Source organism: Odocoileus virginianus, chromosome 18 (assembly GCF_023699985.2).
Source record: "Odocoileus virginianus isolate 20LAN1187 ecotype Illinois chromosome 18, Ovbor_1.2, whole genome shotgun sequence".
Taxonomy (NCBI): Eukaryota; Metazoa; Chordata; class Mammalia; order Artiodactyla; family Cervidae; genus Odocoileus; species Odocoileus virginianus.
In genome coordinates, this window is record NC_069691.1 from 43827084 (window position 1) to 43846621 (window position 19538).

General features: G+C 39.3%; 1 protein-coding gene across 3 annotated transcripts in view; it reads right to left on the reverse strand.

Moving 5' to 3' along the window:
* RIGI (RNA sensor RIG-I) overlaps window positions 1-19538 on the reverse strand; it is a 75384-nt gene that overhangs the window by 32460 nt on the left and 23386 nt on the right. Inside the window, exons 1-9 of one of the 3 annotated variants that reach the window (XM_070480612.1) lie at window positions 16532-16546; window positions 15959-16219; window positions 9812-9946; window positions 6708-6889; window positions 5606-5753; window positions 4449-4568; window positions 2619-2720; window positions 2141-2294; window positions 984-1242 (exon numbers count right to left, since the gene is read on the reverse strand). In XM_070480612.1, coding sequence (XP_070336713.1) covers window positions 984-1242; window positions 2141-2294; window positions 2619-2720; window positions 4449-4568; window positions 5606-5753; window positions 6708-6889; window positions 9812-9946; window positions 15959-16064 — 1206 coding nt within the window. In that variant the 5' untranslated portion in view covers window positions 16065-16219; window positions 16532-16546. Of the gene's footprint in view, window positions 1-983; window positions 1243-2140; window positions 2295-2618; window positions 2721-4448; window positions 4569-5605; window positions 5754-6707; window positions 6890-9811; window positions 9947-15958; window positions 16220-16531; window positions 17079-19538 lie in introns of those variants that run through there. The other 2 variants (XM_070480611.1, XM_070480613.1) reach the window with 2 other exon arrangements.

Sequence of the window (19538 nt, forward strand, 5' to 3'; positions counted from 1 at the left end):
GTTCCTCTCAGTTGTGTCTCCCATTTCAAATTTTCTCAACGCTCCTGAGCTCCCACCTCCATTCTCATCTTGATTTTTCTCAGTGAACCATCTCTCTTTCCTTCATTCAAGAGAAAACGCCAGGGATTCCATACCCTTCCTGCCCCCATCTATAAACTATTCTCTGTGTTGACTTCTCAGCCCCTCCCCTCTGATGACACCAAAAATAGCGTCTCGTCCGCTCTCCTGTACTAATCCATCTGCTCATCCCATACCCTCTGGTCTCTCCTGGCATCTTGTTGCCAGTCATTCCCTCTCTCCTATCCTGCCCCTCTATCCACAACTTCATACTCTGCACTCAGGCAATATTAAGGACTCCATGATTCTCGGGGATTCCCTGGCAGTCTAGTGGTTAGGACTCAGCATATCCACTGCTGGGCCTGGGTTCAATCCCTGGTTGGGGAACTAAGGTCCCCGTAAGCTATACAGCACAGCCACAAAGAAACAGAAACAAAACCTTAAGCTTCTCAAGCCCCTGTGCACTTTCATACCCCTGTGGCTCCAGACACACAGTAGCCTTTACTGAAAACCATCCAGCTATTTTCCTTGTAAACTATTGTTAGTTTTTACCTATCCTACGTTCTATTAGGTCTTCCTTTACTTTCATAGCACATTTAAGATCGTTTTGATTTCTTCTCTGTACAACTCCACCGTGTGTCATCACCACAAATCGTGACATAATTCTCACACATCTGGCTCCCCACAAAGCCTGAGCTGCTTGAAGGCAAGGACTATCTTTTCATGCTTGTGACCCAGTGCCTCACACACGGCATGACACATGGAGGTACCTAATACATATTTGTTAAGTGAGTAAATGAATGAATCAATCAAAATTAACCTAAAGAGTTGTACAGTATGCAAGGATCTAAGAAGGACATCCTCGATACAGCCAAAAGGGTAAGTATACAGGATTTAGAAAGAAATCCATCTGACTTTGGACATACCTGGGGCAGTGAGTCTGAAGATCCTCCCAGTTTCTGATCTAGATAATTAAACATGATCATATTATATGGATGGTGTTTATTGGTGTTGTGGCATTCATCAAATATCATCAAAGTAAAGATGGAGAGTGATGGAACAGTCCCATTTTTAAAGCTGTTCACAAGAATCTGTGGTGTTAAAATGATGATGTCATTGTTCTCAATAATCTGTTCCACAGAGACATTGTCAGCTGTCGCTCCAGAAATGCCTGCAACTTTGTACCTGGAAGATGACAGAAATGTCCCATTAGTAGCCATGATATGAATGAATAAGGAACCACAAAGATCAGAATGTCAATTCCGGGGTGGGGAATACATGTAAATCCATGGCTAATTCATTTCAATGTATGACAAAAACCACTGCAATGTTGTAAAGTAATTAGCCTCCAACTAATAAAAATAAATGGAAAAAAAAATTAATTAAAAAAAAAAAAAAAAGAATGTCAATTAAATTCTCCCTAAGTCCAAAAGGAATGGATTTGCAGAAAAGGTAAGTGCTTGGAGCAAAGCCTGACACATAGTAAAGTGAAAAAAGTGAGTGTTAGTCGTGTCAGACTCTGCTACCTGTGGACTGTAGCCTGCCAGGCTCCTCCGTCCATGAGATTCCCCAGGCAAGAATACTGGAGTGGGTAGCCATTCCCTTCTCCAGGGGATCGTCTTGACCCAGGGCTCGAACTAGGATCTCCTGCATTGTCGGTAGATTCTTAACTGTCTCTGACATATAGTAAGTGATCAATAAACGTAATCTAGGAAGAATTGCTAGTATTAATAGTATATATTCCATGTGGCACCTGCAGATACAGAGGACCAACCATAATTCTTTCAAGCCACAATGAAAGAAAATAGAAAAGAGTAATATTGAATAAATTATAAAATAATTTAAAAAGTTAAATGTGCCATTTAAATATAAAATTTATCTTAAGTCATTTACTCACTCTACAAGAGCTAATCAAAAGAGTTTAGGATTTCAGGTGTATCCATGAAGGAGTTACATCTAAATTATAAAAAAGCTTAATCTACTATAAGTTTTTTGAATCATGGTTTTCCAAAAGCAAAACAAAGCAGAAAACACATCAGTTACATGACCTAGAGAAAAAGAAGCTGGACCAGCTCATACTTACCCAAGTCTTTCAAAATGTTTTGAGAACACAGATTTCTGCTGTTCATACACTGGGAGTTGAACAGCAAAAAAGACAACTTTCCCCTTTCGTCCTTGTGGAAATTTCTTAAGATGATGTTCACATATAAGAAGTGAAACAAAGGTTTTTCCACAACCTTTTAACATATAAAGAGAAAGACAACAGACAAGTAAACGGATGATGGGGGTGGGTTAACAACTGAAGAACTTACACTCTGACTCAAAAACCAAGCTACTTCCTAGGTAACATGCACTCGCACACAGGCAGGGACTGCAGGAAGCTAAAAGAAAGCATTTTCTCTACTTCCTCGTGTCCCTGAAAACAGGAGACTATATGAATAGAATGGTTTTTTCAAAAGATAAATGGAACAATGAAACAATTGAAACTTGCCTACTTGGTCCCAGTGAAAAAAAGGAAGCGAACAGAGAAATAAACTATTTCAGTAATTGCATCTGCTTACCAGTAGGAGCACATATTATTGTGTTCTTTCCCTTCTGAGCGGGTAAAGCAAGCTCTAGTTGGTAATTTCTTGGTTTCAATGGGCTATAAGTAGGAGGCACTCCTGTAATACAACAGAAACTAAGTTAGCAAATAGTGACCACTCTGAGGAATCAAGTCAACACTATCTTCCAAAGGACAAGAAATCTGACTCTAGCAAGAAACACCTCATTTAAGAAAGTTTAGAATTCTTATTTCTAATTAACCATTCCAGCTTCTGCACTGATTTGAAATACAGAATTCTCCCTCAATAGCAAAGTACCAATGGCAGGAAGGAAAAAAGGAAAAAAAAAAAACCCACAAAGATTTCTTTCTGAAATCATCATGGAAGCCTAATCAGGAGAAACTAAAGCAAGAATGTCACTTCAGTCATGTCCGATTCTGTGAGACCCCATAGACGGCAGCCCACCAGGCTCCCCCGTCCCTGGGATTCTCCAGGCAAGAATACTGGAGTGGGTTGCCATTTCCTTCTCCAATGCATGAAAGTGAAAAATGAAAGTGAAGTCGCTAAGTCGAATACAGGGCAAAACAGATCGCCACTGGTTAAAGGAAATGCTGTGAGACAAAACAACAACAAATCCTTCTAAGATCTTTGAAAGACAACAAACTGAATTACCAAACTCCAAAGTAATCTCTTACTGACAAGCAACCGTGCTTTATAATTCCGCAGGCTCTCACATGGTATTCTCTCTTAACAAAATCAGAAGTTTTAAAAAAATAATCAGAGGTATCTTACTAACAGATAAGTGTACAGAATGTTAAAAGCTAGAAAGACCTTGGAAATCATCTATTGAGTCTAACCTACCTATTTTAAGGTAAATGGAAATTTCTAAATGGTTAACTGAGTTTGCTAAGGACCTTTACCTGTCAGAAAACTTAAAGCAATTGACATTCACTGATTTTATTCTGGAGTGATAAAAATGTGTATCATTTTGTTGCAGAAACAGTCCATCAATTCTCACCTTTTGTTCTTATCCTCAAATCACATCCTTCTTCCAACACTTCTTTATTGATCCTATTTTTTTCTCTGATGCCCTTTTATAAATAACGCTTTACTTAATTTATTATGCTGCTTTCTGGTCTCCTCATGAAAATATGCTTCTAGAAACATAAAGTGGGCTTTATAGGGACACAGTTAACTCATAGTACCTTTGTGTGAATTAGAGAAAGGACTCCCTTTTGGAGGATATAGCCCCTCACCGCACTGTGTTGGCAAACAATGCAGGCTGGATTTCACCCCAGCTCAACCTCTAGGGCCCACACATTTGTACAGTGCATACACTTATCAACATACATTGCAGCCCTGGGATCTTTTTTTTTTTTTTTCATTTATTTTTATTAGTTGGAGGCTAATTACTTTACAATATTGTAGTGGCTTTTGTCATACATTGACATGAATCAGCCATGGATCTTAAGAGGAAACTGAACAAGTGATTCACAAAGAGCAGAAGCATTTCTTTAGAAAGAGGGCTGATTTCAGATGTCACAGGCATTGAGCTTCTGGGAGGACTCTATTTGCATTTTCAATGTAGACATGCACATCCTTAGTGATAAAAAAAAGACCAAAAAGAAGAAGGGGAAAAAAAAGGAAGAAGCTGGCAAGCGCTATGGAAGGGAGAGAATGGTACTTCTAGTTGTAGGGGAAAATATCTGTTTTAACACATATTCTCTTTTCGTTCTGATTTTTCCTTAAAAACCTTTTCATTAGGCTATGACTTTTGGCACTGCAAGACATGACCCCACACGAAATACCTCAAGAACATCATTACGGAGAACAAACAATGCTGAATACCTGGAGGACAGGAATTCTGGCTAAGATTCTGGTTTTCTGGTTCTTCTTTGTAGACAATCTGTACGTCCAAAGTTTTCATTTCATCATCCTCAAGATCTTTCATTTGAATATTTTCTGCACCTTTATGAAAACAAAACACATCTTATAATCTCTATCTGATTATGATCTTGATGGTGAAAGCCCTACAAAGAGGTCATAAAATTTTAAACTTCTATTACGATTTCTCATAACCATTCCCTCTACCTTTTAAAACAACTAAACAAATCTTTTTGAATTTGAAATCTCGATTTGAAGCTTGAACTCCAGAGTCAGTTAGGACTTTATTATTCACAGTGTGGAAGACGGACCAGCAACTTCTTTAGGAGCTTGTTGGAAATACAAACTCTTGAGCCCCAACTGAATCAGAAGCTTCATTTTAACAAGATCCCTAGGTGATCCACAACTAAACCAAAGACAAGAACTATTAGCAGAAACACGCTTGTCTTCCATTCCTGACCCGACCCAAGACACCAGATGTATATTTAGATAGATAATTTCTGAAACAATTATAATCTTAAAGAAGACTCTGAAAGGCTAAGACCAGACACTCAGATGGTTTACCAAACTCAGCCCTTAAAATAATGCTCTGAGAAGATGCTATTAGCTTCAGGAAGCCAAGTGATAGCTCAGCCACTTAATCAAAACAGACTCTTCCTTTTAATCTCATTCTGGTTTGGTTCCAGATGGATTCTAGGCAAGAGAACCACCAGATAGTGTCTCAGATGATTCTATTCTGAAAAGGCAGTGAGTTGTGGAGTTTGAACCTTTAACTCTGGAATTTTCAAGCTATTTCTCTCATCATCTAAACCCAGAGAGTGAGCTCAGACTCTGCCTTTCCCCCAAATACTATGGGCAGATAGGCTAATTCTGGATGAAAGGGTTTGTCCTGATCCATTTTCAGGGGATATATACAATGAACTAATTCTGTAGACAAAAAACCACCTACCTCCCAGAACTCAACTTCACACTGGCCTCTCACTAGAGATATAGCTAAGAGTATTTGAAGGGGAAAATGTTTCTGACAGTGAGTGAAAAGCAGGTAGGAATGTAAGAAGCTCCAAGCAGAACTAGGAAGAAGGGCCGGTTTTCAGACCCTCACACCCTTCCGAATATCCTACCTTTCTCCACCATCCACAGTTCGCTGAACTTGCTCTCTTCTTTCTCCAATGCAAGTTTCAAAGTTTTGGGCCAGTTCTCCTTGTCTGATCTGAGAAGGCATTCAACCATTTTCTCTGCACCTGCCATCAGCCCCTTGTTGGAACTTATCTAAGGAAGACAATTGCAGTGGACTGATCAGGTGTTTCAAAAGTTTTCATTTTATGAGTTTTTACTGAAGAAACATCAATTCAAATACTATCAAATTTAAAACCATTTTATACTCTGGTTCACTAGGTCTCTTTCATGACTGTTCTTGCCCCCATGCAACTTGATCTTTTAAGACACACTTCCCTTTATCCTTGTCCTCTTACATGTGATATCACCATGGCAAGCCATGTGTTCTTACCTCCTCTGAGATATTACTGTATTGACATCAGCTATATCAGGAAAACAAACTATTTCACACCTATTCAAAATATGGGTATACTGGAATAGGCATATTTGGAAGGATATAACAAAATATTAATGAATAGTTTTTTCTTGATAGTGAGACTTACATGGTTCTTATTCTTAATCATGATAATTAAAATTCACTGAGCAATTACTATTATGTGCCAGAGATATGTAAGCACTTTACATATATTATCTCATTCAAAGCCTATAAAAATACCTTACTAATAGGGTACCATTATTATCCCCATTTTATACAGGAAACAGAGACTTAGAGAAACTAAATGTGCCCAAGATCACACCACTAGTAAGTGTCTGAGCTTAGATTAACAAAATTGATTTGTGTCCAGAGACTGAATACTTAACCACTGGAGTCCATAACCTTTTTTCTTTTTATTTGCTAAACTGTTTGATTTTATTTAAATTTGTATAAAACATTATTCACAAAAGTAATATTAACTGAAAATAGGGCAAACCTGAAAAAAATCTGTGACACAAATTGATTACTCAGATCACAAATAAAAGTATCCTTCTAGGTAATTATGCCTTAGATTTGAGGACTTTAGTGGACTTTAATTATCTTACTCAGCTCTAAAACAACATAGGAAACAGAAGACATTCCTCATGGTCAAATTTTCCCCCAAATTCAATATTTAATATTAATTAAAATACCTGAATAATTTCTTCACATTCCTGATTAATTAAACATCCAGATATTTCAGGAAGGATATCTTCTGGATTGATTGTGGTTTTAAATTCTGGTTGTAAACGCTTTAAAAGTAATCTATACTCCTCCAATTTTTCAATTTTTTGGAAATCCCAACTTTCAATGGCTTCATAAAGTCCAGAATAACCTGCAAAGTAGGAAAAAAATAGCGCTCTTAGGACACCAACTAAAAAAATATTTTGAGATTAAGATCATAGAAATCACTTTTGAATGTATCGTGAGAGAACTGAAAGCAACTGTAAATCACTTCCATTATTTATGATCTTTCAAAAAGAAAATTCAATATTCATTTTAGGCACCCCACATTTCAGGTGGAGTTAGTGGTAAGAACCCTGGGTTCGATCCCTGGGTCAGAAAGATACCCTGGAGAAGGGAATGGCTATCCACTCCAGTATTCTTGCCTGGAGAATCCCATGGACAGAGAAGCCTGGTGGGCTACAGCCCATGGGTCGCAAAGAGTTGGACACGACTGAGTGATTAACACTTTCACTGAGAATAAATTTGAAGTCTTACATGTGGTCTTAGTAAAACGTCTTCCTTCCAAGGTACCCCATGGACTTCACCTGAAATCTCTGAATTGGCTTTCAATTGAGTCAAACCATCATGCTAAGTATCTTAGTGCAAAGCAGCAAAAAGGGCAAAAAGAAATATGAACGTCAATTCCTGCCCCTCAGGGCCTTACCGCCTACATTATTCCAAGAAAAGAATAGTAAGTACAATGGGAAATTTGAATGAAAAAATTATTTCCAACTAGAATTATCCAGGGATGCTTGGTTCTAAGTTTCTCTTCAGAGAACCACCAGGCTTGTCTGACTATAAGGCCCACACTCTTTTCATTGGGCTATAAAGACCACATCAGCACATATGAAGCTATTACCCAGCTTAATACCTGGAATATTGCAGTACCTTTGTGGGTGTGTGTCTCCTCTCTCTCACTCTTCTATCTTCCTGCAAAGATACCACTATCTGGTATTTGATTTATCACTCTTGATTTCTTTGAATAGTTGGGTGGCATATGCTCAATTCTCTAAAGAAACATGTTTAGTTTAAGCTTGCTTGAAATGTTTTAATTATATTCTTCACTAAATGCAATTTTCTCTGACTTTTTACAAAGTTTAATATTACATTTCTAAGTTTCACCTGTGCTGTCATCTGTAGCTTATGTTCATACATCTCCATTGCAGGATAATCAACTTGTGTGAATATCACAAAATGTATTTATCCATTCTCTTCCTGAAGGATACTAGGGTTGCTTCTAGCTTTGTTTCTTTGCTTGCTTGTTTTTGGCATTACCAACTGATTATAGTATGAACATTCTTTGTAAGTGTATTCTGGAATATATGTGTTAAGAAATTTTCTGGGCATATACTTAATAGTGAAACTGCTGGATAGAAGGAGAGCTGTAACTATAGGAGCTGATGCCGATTGTTTTTCAAAACAGTTGTAGCATTTACACTCCCTACGGTTATTGTTAAGATTTCCCATTATTAAAAATCCTCAAGCCTTCCCACTGTTGGACTTCCTAGATTTTGCTATTATGTTTCTAATTTACAACTTCCTAAATGCTAACTGGGCTGAGAATCTTTTCTCATGTTTATTAACCTTTCATGCTTCTTATTCTTTGAAGAGTCAGTTCACATTTTTTGCCCTGTAAATATTTTTTCTTTTCTAATTGATTTTAAGCCTTTTAAAAATATCATGGATACGAATTCTTTGGTGATAATGTAGTTTGAAAATATCCTCCCCCAGTTTGTCACTTGTTTTTTCACTTTCTGTATAGTGTTTTTTGATAAACAGATACTGTTAATTTTAATGTCCTCAAATTTATCAATCTAGGTTAATGTTTTAATGTCTCATAAATCCAGTCATACCCTAAGGTCAGAAAAATGTTCTTCTGTATACTAATCTAAAATAGTTAAACTTCTGCTATCATGAACCAAGTCTTGAATTCTTTTGACTTACTGTGTGTGTGCAAGTGTATGTATGTACATGGAATGAGGTAAGGAAGACAAGTTTATTTGTAGCCACATGGATATGAAAGTTAGGGTTTGCCTGGTTTTTAACATCATCCCATTTTAAATGGCCCACTGCAATGTATCAAAAAGTCCCTCCTTTCTGAATAATCCTCTTTTCCCGGTGATCTCCAGTACATCAGAGTTCCATAAATATATGAGTCTGACTGAAGGCTCACCATTCTGTCTCATTGGTCAATTGTTCAATACCAGGGCCAGCATCACACTGTATCAATGCCTATGACTTTTAATAGAACTTGATATCTAAAAAAGGAACCCCCAACCTACTGAATTCTTCTTTAGAAGTGCACTGACTATTCTTGGGTCATAATGCTTCCACATACAGTTTAGAATCTGCTTGTCAAGTTCATAAAGAAGAATGTGGGATTTTTGTTTAGAATTGTACTGAGTGCATCACTCAATGTGGGGAGCACTGACGCTTTTACGGTCCTCCTCTCCAAGCGCCCAGGTGTATGTCTCCACTTAGCTTGGACTTTTTTTTTCTCGGCTTTGCTGCACAGCTTGCAGGATCTCAGTTCCCCAACCAGGGATTGAATCCAGGCCATGGCAGTGAAAGAGTTCTAACCATTCGACCACCAAGGAATTCCCTAGAATTTCTTTATATTTTTTCAAAAAACCTTTTATCATTTTCTCTATTCAAACTCCACACATCTTTGGCTAGATGTGTTGCTAAATATATTATAACTTTTGTTACTATTAGAACTGGTATTTCATTTTGGATTACATTTGCCATTTTTTCCCAGTGGGTGGAAATACAACTAATTTTTGTATACTGATCTTACATTCAATAAACTTGCTAAACTGTCCCATTAGTTGTAATAACCTCTCTGTAGATTCCTTTGGAAATTTCAAGTAGGCAGTTATAACATCTGCCTGAAAATAGTCTTTACATTGCTTCAGATTAAGAGACATAAACTAAATGTGGATACTTATAAACTAATAGAATTTCACCTTTACAGAATCTTTAAACAGTCAAGTACTATACTCTGATTTGTGAGTAAAAAGAATGAACTAACCTGCTTGGTGAAGGGCATCCAGAAAGCCGCGGAACCAGCCTTCCTCCTGGAGTTCCAATAGGATTTGGAGGAAAAGTGAAGCAGCCTCCATGGGCCCCTTGTTGTTTTTCTCGGCCTGAATATGCTGCACCACATCTACAAACAGAGGCAAGAGGGACTCATCAAACTGCAGAACCGCTAATCACTGGAGGGAAGACCACTAATCATTGCAAGGGTTGTCAGATCTTCTCCAACGGGGCTGGGGATTCACAGCAATGGAAGGACCTGCAGGAAAGCAGCAAGTTCTCTGTCTTGGTCAATCATACCCATTCTTCACTACCCCCCACCCCTACCCCCAGCCTCTCTGGAAACTTCTCCTATCTGTTGTGGAAGTCCAGACACACGTTGGAGGGCAGTCCTTAAGAAAAGGAGTTTCTTAAAGATGTCTGCAAGAGTCTCTCCTTAACAAGTGAGAAGTCACGGTAGCACCAGGTTAGGTAGAAAAACCATGGCTTCTTCTAACATTTGAATGTTTCTTATTCAAAAGTCTGAATTAATCGCAGGAATAAAAGGGCGTGAGGATAGGACCACTCCTGTCATCAGTGACAATTACAGTGGACACAGCAACCAGAAAATCTGGAAAACTCAGCAGTGGCCACAGGTCTGGAAAAGGTCAGTTTTCATTCCAATCCCTAAGAAAGGCAATGCCAAAGAATGCTCAAACTACAGCAAAATTGCACTCATCTCACACGCTAGTGAAGTAATGTTCAAAATTCTCCAAGCCAGGCTTCAACAGTACATGAACTGTGAACTTCCAGATGTTCGAGCTGGATTTAGAAAAGGCAGAGGGGAAAAAAAAAAGAAAAGGCAGAGGAACCAGAGATCAAATGGCCAACATCTGTTGGATCATCGAAAAAGCAAGAGAGTTCCAAAAAAACATCTGCTTTATTGACTATGCCAAAGCCTTTGACTGTGTGGATCACAATAAACTGTGGAAAATTCTGAAAGAGATAAAAATACCAGACCACCTTATCTGTCTCTTGAGACATCTGTATGCAGATCAGGAAGCAACAGATAGAACTGGATATTTAACAACAGACTGGTTCCAAATCAGGAAAGGAGTATGTCAAGGCTGTATATTGTCACCCTGCTTATTTAACTTATATGCAGAGTACATCATGAGAAACACTGGGCTGAATGAAGCACAAGCTGGAATCAAGACTGCCAGGAGAAATATCAATAACCTCAGATATGCAGATGACACCACCCTTATGGCAGAAAGCGAAGAAGAACAAAAGAGCCTCTTGATGAAAGTGAAAGAGGAAAGTGAAAAAGTTGGCTTAAAGCTCAACATTCAGAAAACTAAGATCATGTCATCTGGTCCCATCACTACATGGCAAACAGATGGGGAAACAGTGACTGACTTTATTTTTTGGGCTCCAGAATCATTGCAGATGGTGACTGCAGCCATCCGCAATTAAAAGACACTTGCTTCTTGGAAGAAAAGTTATGACCAACATAGAGAGCATATTAAAAAGCAGAGACATTACTTTGCCAACAAAGGTCTGTCTAGACGTCTAGCCAAAGCTATGGTTTTTCCAGTAGTCATGTATGGATGTGAGAGTTGGACTATAAAGAAAGCTGAGCACCACAAAGAATTGATGCTTTTGAACTGTGGTGTTGGAGAAGACTCTTGAGAGTCCCTTGGACTGCAAGGAGATCCAACCAGTCAATCCTAAAGGAAATCAGTCCTGAATAGTCATTGGAAGGACTGATGCTAAAGCTGAAGCTCCAATACTTTGGCCACCTGATGCGAAGAACTGACTGATCTGAAAAGACCCTGATGCTGGGAAAGATTGAAGACAGGAGGAAAAGAGGACAACAGAGGATGAGATGGTTGGATGGCATCACCAACGCGATGGACATGAGTTTGAGTAAGCTCCAAGAGTTGGTGATGGACAGGGAGGCCTGGCATGCTGCAGTCCATGGGGTTGCAAACAGTCGGACACGACTGAGTGACTGAACTGAACTGAACAGCAACCAGAGTTAGAATAAACAGAGGTCCTTTCTTGGTCCTTTTTCCAGCTTTTGCTAAGACGTGTAAAAAACTTAGTAAACAGCAATCACAATGGAGTCAGGAGACCAGAAGGGGGCGCTCTCATGCCCTGTGCCCATAGCAGAGCCCAAGAGGAAGAAGTCAGACTTCTCTTCTTTCCTGGCAAGGACTGAGCCAAGGAAAAGCCACTGACTGTTTACTACAGCCCCTCCCAGCCTCCTTTTCTCCTCTATAGAAGTGTTCTTCCTTTGCCCTGCAGGGACCTGCATGTGGCTGCCATGACTGCACATCCTAGACTGCAGTTCTCTGCTGATCCTGAAAAAGTTTGTCTTTGCTGGAGAAATATCTGGCAGTCTATTTATTTCAGGTCAACAGGTGGTAGGAAATATGGTAGAAAAGAAAAAGCAGAAGAAGCTAAAGAAAACACAGTGAGGCCAGGTAAAAGGCAACTATCCACCAACCAGCTGGTGGTCTTACTGATTTTGCACAGTGACTCCATGTTTGGACTGATAACCAAACCATTACCTTCGTACGACCTGACATTTGATAATTTTCCCCACTGTCGAAGCAAAGCGAAGTCAGTTGCTCAGTTGTGTCCAATTCTTTGCGACACCATGGACTGTAGCCTACTACGCTCCTCCATCCATGGAATTTTCCAGGCAAGAGTACTGGAGTGGGTTGCCATTTCCTTCTCCAGAGGATCTTCCCGACCCAGGGATCGAACCCAGGTCTCCCACACTGTAAGCAGATGATCTACCGTCTGAACCACCAGGGAAGTCCTATTGTCAGTGGGATGTAAATTCTAAGGGAGTAATTCCAATTGTCTGGCAGGTTAACCTCTGTATTCTCAGAGTTTAGAAGACCTCGTACTCAATGTACACTTAACAAAGGTATGCTGAAGGAATGTTTAAGAAGACAGGAAGGAACGCCTCCCTTTTCTGCCAAGGTCTACGCAACAATAAAACAAACCCTTTTAAAGTATAAAATTCAATGGCTTTTAGAGATGTAAATCCATTACCACTATGTAATTTTACTGCCTTTTTATTACTGTAAAAAGAAATCTTATACCCATTAGCAGTCATTCCCCATTTCCCCTGTGGTAACTATGGATTTGCCTATTTTGGACATTTCATATGAATGGGATTATAGAGTATGTGGTCCTCATGGCTGGGTTCTTTCACTTAGCATAATGTTTTCAAGGTTCATCCATGTTGTAATCATGTATCATATTTAATCCTTTTCCCTGATGAATAATAATCCATTGTATGGATACACCAGTTAGTTAATGGGCATTTAGGTTTCTACATTTTTTCTTTTATGAACAGTAATGCTATAAGCGTTCATGTACAAGTTTTTGTGTGGACATATATATTCATTTCTCTTAAGTACATATACAGCTAGGCACAAGATTGCTGGGTCTTAAGGTCACATTCTGAAGCCTGGGGTTAGGATTTAACCAAAAGAGCTGAGAAAACAAGATGGGGGAGGGACAGATAATTTAATCAGTGTAACAGAAAACAGGAAAAGTGGGGTGAAAAGCAAAGAGTTTATGTGATAAAATACAAAGAAATGAACAGGAAAGATGTAAACCAACTACATGAAAACAGCTGCCTATGGGGCAGGACTTGAAATAAAAACTCTAGGGTATTGTTAACATTGAAAAATAAGATAATATTATACACAGTATTTGTAAGCTTGCTTTTAAAAATTATTTATTTCTGGCTGCACGGGGTCCTCACTGCGGCATGGGCGGCTCTCGTTGCAGAGAGCAGGGGCCACTCTCTAGCTGTGTGGAGGCTTCTCACTGCAGTGGCTTCTTCTGTTGGAGCACAGTCTAGGCACACAGGCTTCAGTAGTTGCAGCAGGTGGCTCAGTAGTTGTGACTCTCGGGCTCTAGAGCACAGGCTCAATAGCTGTGGCCCATGGGCTTAGTTGCTCCGCGGCACGTGGGATCTTCCCGGATCAGAGACTGAATCCATGTCTCCTACACTAGGAGGCAATTCTTTACCATGGAGCTACCAGAGAAGCCCTCAAGCTCACTTTTTAAACTTACCTTTTGGGGTTTTTTTGTTTTGTTTTATGAGGGGTTTATTGTCTTTTTTTTTTTTTTTTTTAAGGTTTATTCAGAGAGATACATACTCTGCAGAAACTTTTGGTATTTTTATTGTGATGTATTATAACTATAAATTAAAGTTAATATATATTAAATAATAATTCCACCTATGCACTCCATAAGCACACTATGGTTTTCCATCAACACAGTCATCACACTTTTATTATCTATTGTTCAGTTACCTGACTTCACATATGCACTCTAATCTCAGAGTAGAACCATTCTTATCGATCCTTCATTTCCTAAAAGGATGCTTCCTATTAACTATTATGTATAGTAGTATGTGTTAATGCTAGCCTAAGGCCTGACACACACCTCAACTGGTGCTAAGTTGCTGGTTATTAAATCAGTATACTAATACATGAAAGAAGGGGATTCATATCATTGTTAGTGTTTCACTTTTTGTAGGATTTCTAGAAGAGACAGATGTCTTGCATGGCTTACATTCTTCAAGGGCCAAAACTACTCTGTGGCCATTAGGATGGTATTTTGTTACTTGTCTCTGAGCATAGCAACAAAGTGGGAGTCCTTTGTGTTGGTGGTATTCTTTCACTCCTCACTCCACAACCTGTGCTTTGGTTTTACAGAGCAATTAGCACTCAAGTTTCCTGTCAGCTTTAATACAGTTTCCAAAAACTGACTCACATCAGGAAAGTTATGTAGGCGTTTGGAGCAGACTCCCTCTTTCACCTCACTCTTTCCAGGCAGCCCCTCCCTTCTCTTTTCCCCAAGGCTCTGCTTACCCCTGGCACAAAGTACCTCAATACAAATCTGTAAAATGGCCATTATCCATCATCATGGGACTCAAATGTTGTGCGGAAACACCTGAATTGAAGCCTAAAGCCGTTCACTCCAGTGAGTCTTGCTCCTCTCATAATTTGAAAAGATACATGCACCCCAGTATTTATTACAGCACTATTTACAGTAGCCAAGACATGGAAGCAACCTAGATCTCCAATGACAGAGGAATGGATTAAAAAGATATGGGACATATATACAATGGAATATTACTCAGCCATAAAAAAGAATGACATAATGCCATTTGCAGCAACATGGATATACCTAGGGATTATCATACTAAGTGAACTCAGACAGAGAAAGACAAATATCATATCACTTATATGTGGAATCTTAAAAATGATACAAATGAACTTGTTTACAAAACAGAAACAGACTCACAGACCATGAAAACAAACTTATGGTTCCCAAAGGGGAGAGGTGGGGGAGAGAGAAATTAAGAGTCTTGGATTAACATATACGCACTACTATATACAAAACAGGTAATCTATGGAGCACCCACTGGATAGTGCCTAGAACTCTGCTCAATATTCTGTGATAACCTATATGAGAAAAGAATCTGAAAAAGAATGGTATAGGTGTATCTGAATGGTATAGGTGGTATATATAGGTATAACTGAATCACTTTGCTGTACATGAAACTAATGCAACATTGTAAATCAACTATAACCAATATAAAATAAAAATCGAATTTATAAAAGTTTCCAGTTATCTGCTGATAAGATCAAGATCTGGCAGAGTGAGTCTCAACTTCTTCCGGAGTACAGCACTTTCTTATCATTTGTGTACTTCGGTCCTCACCTGTCCCCACCAACCCCCTGACTTGATTAAAGTATTTTAAGGAAGGGCTTGTATCTTATTCTGAATCTTTGATGTCAGCCCAAAGACCAACACAGTAGACGGACATAACTATTAGCAGAAATAAATGAAACGGACAGCGACATGTTTCCCCAGCTTTAAGTCTAAACAAATGTGCAGCTCTAAGCAAGTCGTTTCACTTCGCCGGGACTCAGTTTCCCCATCTGGGCCTCCAAGGGCTTCTCAAACTCTTGACAAACCCCAGTCTAAAATATTGCGAAGATCTTGCCACAAACCCGGCGTTAACTCTATTGATTGAAAGACCGGGATGGGGGTGGAAGGGGAATAAGAAATAAGTCCTGAACTGTTTTCTTGCCCCAAGGGACAAGCGGCAACCACTCACCGTCCCTAAACCAGGGAGTCATGTAGCTCAGGATGTAGGTAGGATCCAGGATCTTCCTGACATAGCCGCGGAAGGCGTGCAAATTCCGCCGCTGTTCAGCCGTCATTCCGGCGGCTCAGCTCCCCGCGGCCACCTGCCTCGCCTGCGCTCCGCTCGGCTGCGCTCCGCTCGGCTGCGCTCCGAGAAAACACAGCTGTGAGGCGCGAGAAATTTTCCCAAGTGAGCACCCAGCGCGGAGGCGGAGCTGCAGGGGAACCCGGGCTGCGGAGGAAAAATCGAAACTGCAACTAGCGGTGGGGGCGGGACGCCCAGGCTCCCGGCGCGGTTTCGTTTCCTCTCGGGCTCGCGGATCCCGAGGGACCCAAGGGGATCCCCGCGAGTTGCTCTTTGGTGTTCAAGTCATCTTAAGACTTTCTGTTTTGCTTTTAGAGCCGTAAAGTTTAGATACGATAAAATGCATAGGTGTTAATTTGTAATTCCGTGAGTTTGGGGAAATGTATGCGGGTGTAACCACTTTGCCCAGGTTGTCTGGGTCCTGTGGTCTAGTGTCTTAACTTTACAGGAGACTGTCACCTGTTTTCCAAAGTGGCCATCGCGTGCTGCCTTTCCGCCTGGAGTGTGAGAGCTTCAGGTGATGCAAATCCAGGAAATACACACGCTGGTCAGTCTGTTGTTCGCTTGTTTGGTTTGGGCTTTTGCCTGGTATGAAATAGTGCACTGTTGTCAAATATATGTAGTCCAAATATCCTCTCCCAGTCTGTCTTACATCATTCTCTTTAAGGTGTCTTTTGAGCATAAATTTATTTTGGTGAAACCTAAATAAATTTAAATAATAAATAAATTTACCAGTTTTTTCGTTGTTTACTACCTTTTGTGTCCTCTTTGATGAATCTTTGCCTACTCCAAGATCATAAAGATATTCTTTGTTTTCTTTTAGGGTCTTTGTGTTTTCAGCTTTTACCCTTAGGTTATGGGCATCTCAAATTAATTTTGTTGTGGTATGAGGTAGAGGTCAAGCTTTCACTTTTTCCATACTTGTTTCACACAAACTATTTCATCAAAAACTTTTCCCTTTTAATAGCCTTGGCACCTTTGTCAAAAAATCAACTGACTGTGTACTATATCTAATTTTATTCTGTTCCACTTATCTATTTGTTTATACTGCTTTATTTCTCTTTGTAAAGACTACGCTGGGACTTACCTGGTGGTCCAGTGGCTAAAACTCTTGCTCCCAGTGCAGAGGGCCTTGGTGTGATCCCTTGTGGGGAACTAGATCCCACATTGCAACTAAAGATCCTGTGTGCCACAACTGAGGCCTGGTACAACCAAATAAATTTAAAAATACTAAAGAAAAAAGAGTACATTGACGGTTCTGGGATCTTTGGATTTTGCTATGAAATTTTCTCACCTGGAGAATCTCAGGGACAGAGGAGCCTCCCGGCTCTAGGGTCGCAAAGCATCAGACACCTCGGAGGGACTTTCACTGTCATGAACTATTCAGTTGGCCACTTCCTGTTTTTAAAAAAGCATATTGGGGTTTTGATCAGAACTATATCAAACCTACCAGTGAACTTGAGGAGAAATGACATTTTTAACAGTAGTGAGCCTTCAAATCCATGGATGTAAGTTTTCATTTATCTGGGTCTTTAATTTCCCTCAGCATTATTTTATAGTTTTATAGTTTTACAAGTACAGATCTTCTACATCTCTATTAAATTTATTCTTAACTATTTTACATTCTTTGATGCTTCTGTAAATTGAATTGTTTTTAAAGGGTCATTTTCAAATTTTTTGTTGCTGGTATATAGAATTTATTAATTCACTTGTATTATGCAATTCACTAACTCACTTATTAGCTTTAGAGTTACTGTTCTGTAGAGTTCTTAAAAATTTCTATGTAAACAGTCATGCCATTTGGGAATACATGGGTTTTATTTCTTCTTTTCCTATCCTTACGCCTTTTATTTTGCTTCTTTCCCACATGGCACCTCCTATAGCTTCAGAAGAAAGCTGAATAAAACTGGTGCAAGTTGACACACCTATCTTATTACTAATCTCAGCGGGGAAACAATCAATGTTCACTTTAATCACAAACTCTGTAACAGGGAAGAACAAACCTGACTCCATACTGAATCCATTCCTTTAGCTCTAACATGTGTGGTCTGTTGCCTGTGCTTAGTCACGCTGACTCTGCACCAAGGGTTCCTCAAACTCAAAAGAATGCTGCCTTCAGCCTGAAATATACAGGATAGTCCATTCTCAGGACTCTGATCTTTAGAGGTATAACACCTTTCCATTCATAGAGAGAGAAAAATTTGAAAGCAGAGCATAACATTTGTCTTGTCGGAGGTTTGTAGGAACATCATGCCAGACCTAGGTCAACAGCAGTAAGAACAAAGGATTCCAGTGCCAAGAAGTTTGCAACAACCAGCCACACCGCTTTCCCTTTTAATATAAAAGAAGGCTCAGTTCTAACTTTTGAAGGATGGTTCCTTAGGACACTAGTCCACCATCTTCTTGGTCTGTTGGATTTCCAAACAAAGTCATTATTTTCTGCCCCAGCAGCTTGTCTTTGAATTTACTGGCCAGTCATACAGTGAGTGGTACAAGCTTGGACTCAGTAAACAGGTTGGCTATTGGTTTTTCCTAGATGCCCTTTATCAGATTGATGTTTTCTTCATTTCTGCTTTGCTCAGAGTTTTTTTTTTTTTAATCATGAATAGGTGTCAAATTTCTCACCTTTTAATATCTATTGAGGTGATCATATATTCTGTTAATATACTGAATTTCATTTATTGATTTTTTTAATATTAAATCAACCTAGAACTCTCGGGATAAATCACATTTGATCATGAAGTAGCACCCTTTTAAAAACATATTTCTGGATTCAGTTTGCTAATATTTTGTATTTATGGTCATACATTTTCTTGTAATGTTAAGGTTATGCTGACCTTATAAAACAAAAGTTTGTGTAAGACAGGTATTGTTCCTTCCTTAAATATTTAACAAAATATACCAGTGAAGCCACTTGGGATTGGAGTTTTGTTTGAAGATTCTTATTATTATTAATTTATTTTTTATTGAAGGATAATTGCTTTACAGAATTTTGTTTTCTGTCAAACCTCAACATGAATCAGCCATAGGTACACATATATTCCCTCCCTTTTGAACCTCTCTCCCATCTCCCACCCCATTCCACCCCTCTAGATTGATACATGAAGATTCTTCATTAACAGTTCAATTTCTTTACTAGCTATAAGGCTATTCTAATTTTTTGTTGTTGTTATTTAGTTGTTAAGTTGTGTCTGACTCTTTTGCAACCCCATGGACTGAAGTCCACCAGGCTCTTCTGTCTATGGGATTTTCCAGGCAAGAATACTATAGTGGGTTGCCATTTTTTCTCCAAAGGATCTTCCAGACCCAGGGATCAAACACTCATCTCCGGCATTGGCAGGCAGATTCTTTACCACTGAGCCACCTGGGAAGCCCTAATTTTTTACCTGACATCAAATCAGTTTTGGTTAAGTTGTGCTTATTAAGGAATTTGGCCATTTCCTCTAATCATTAAATTTGTTGATAT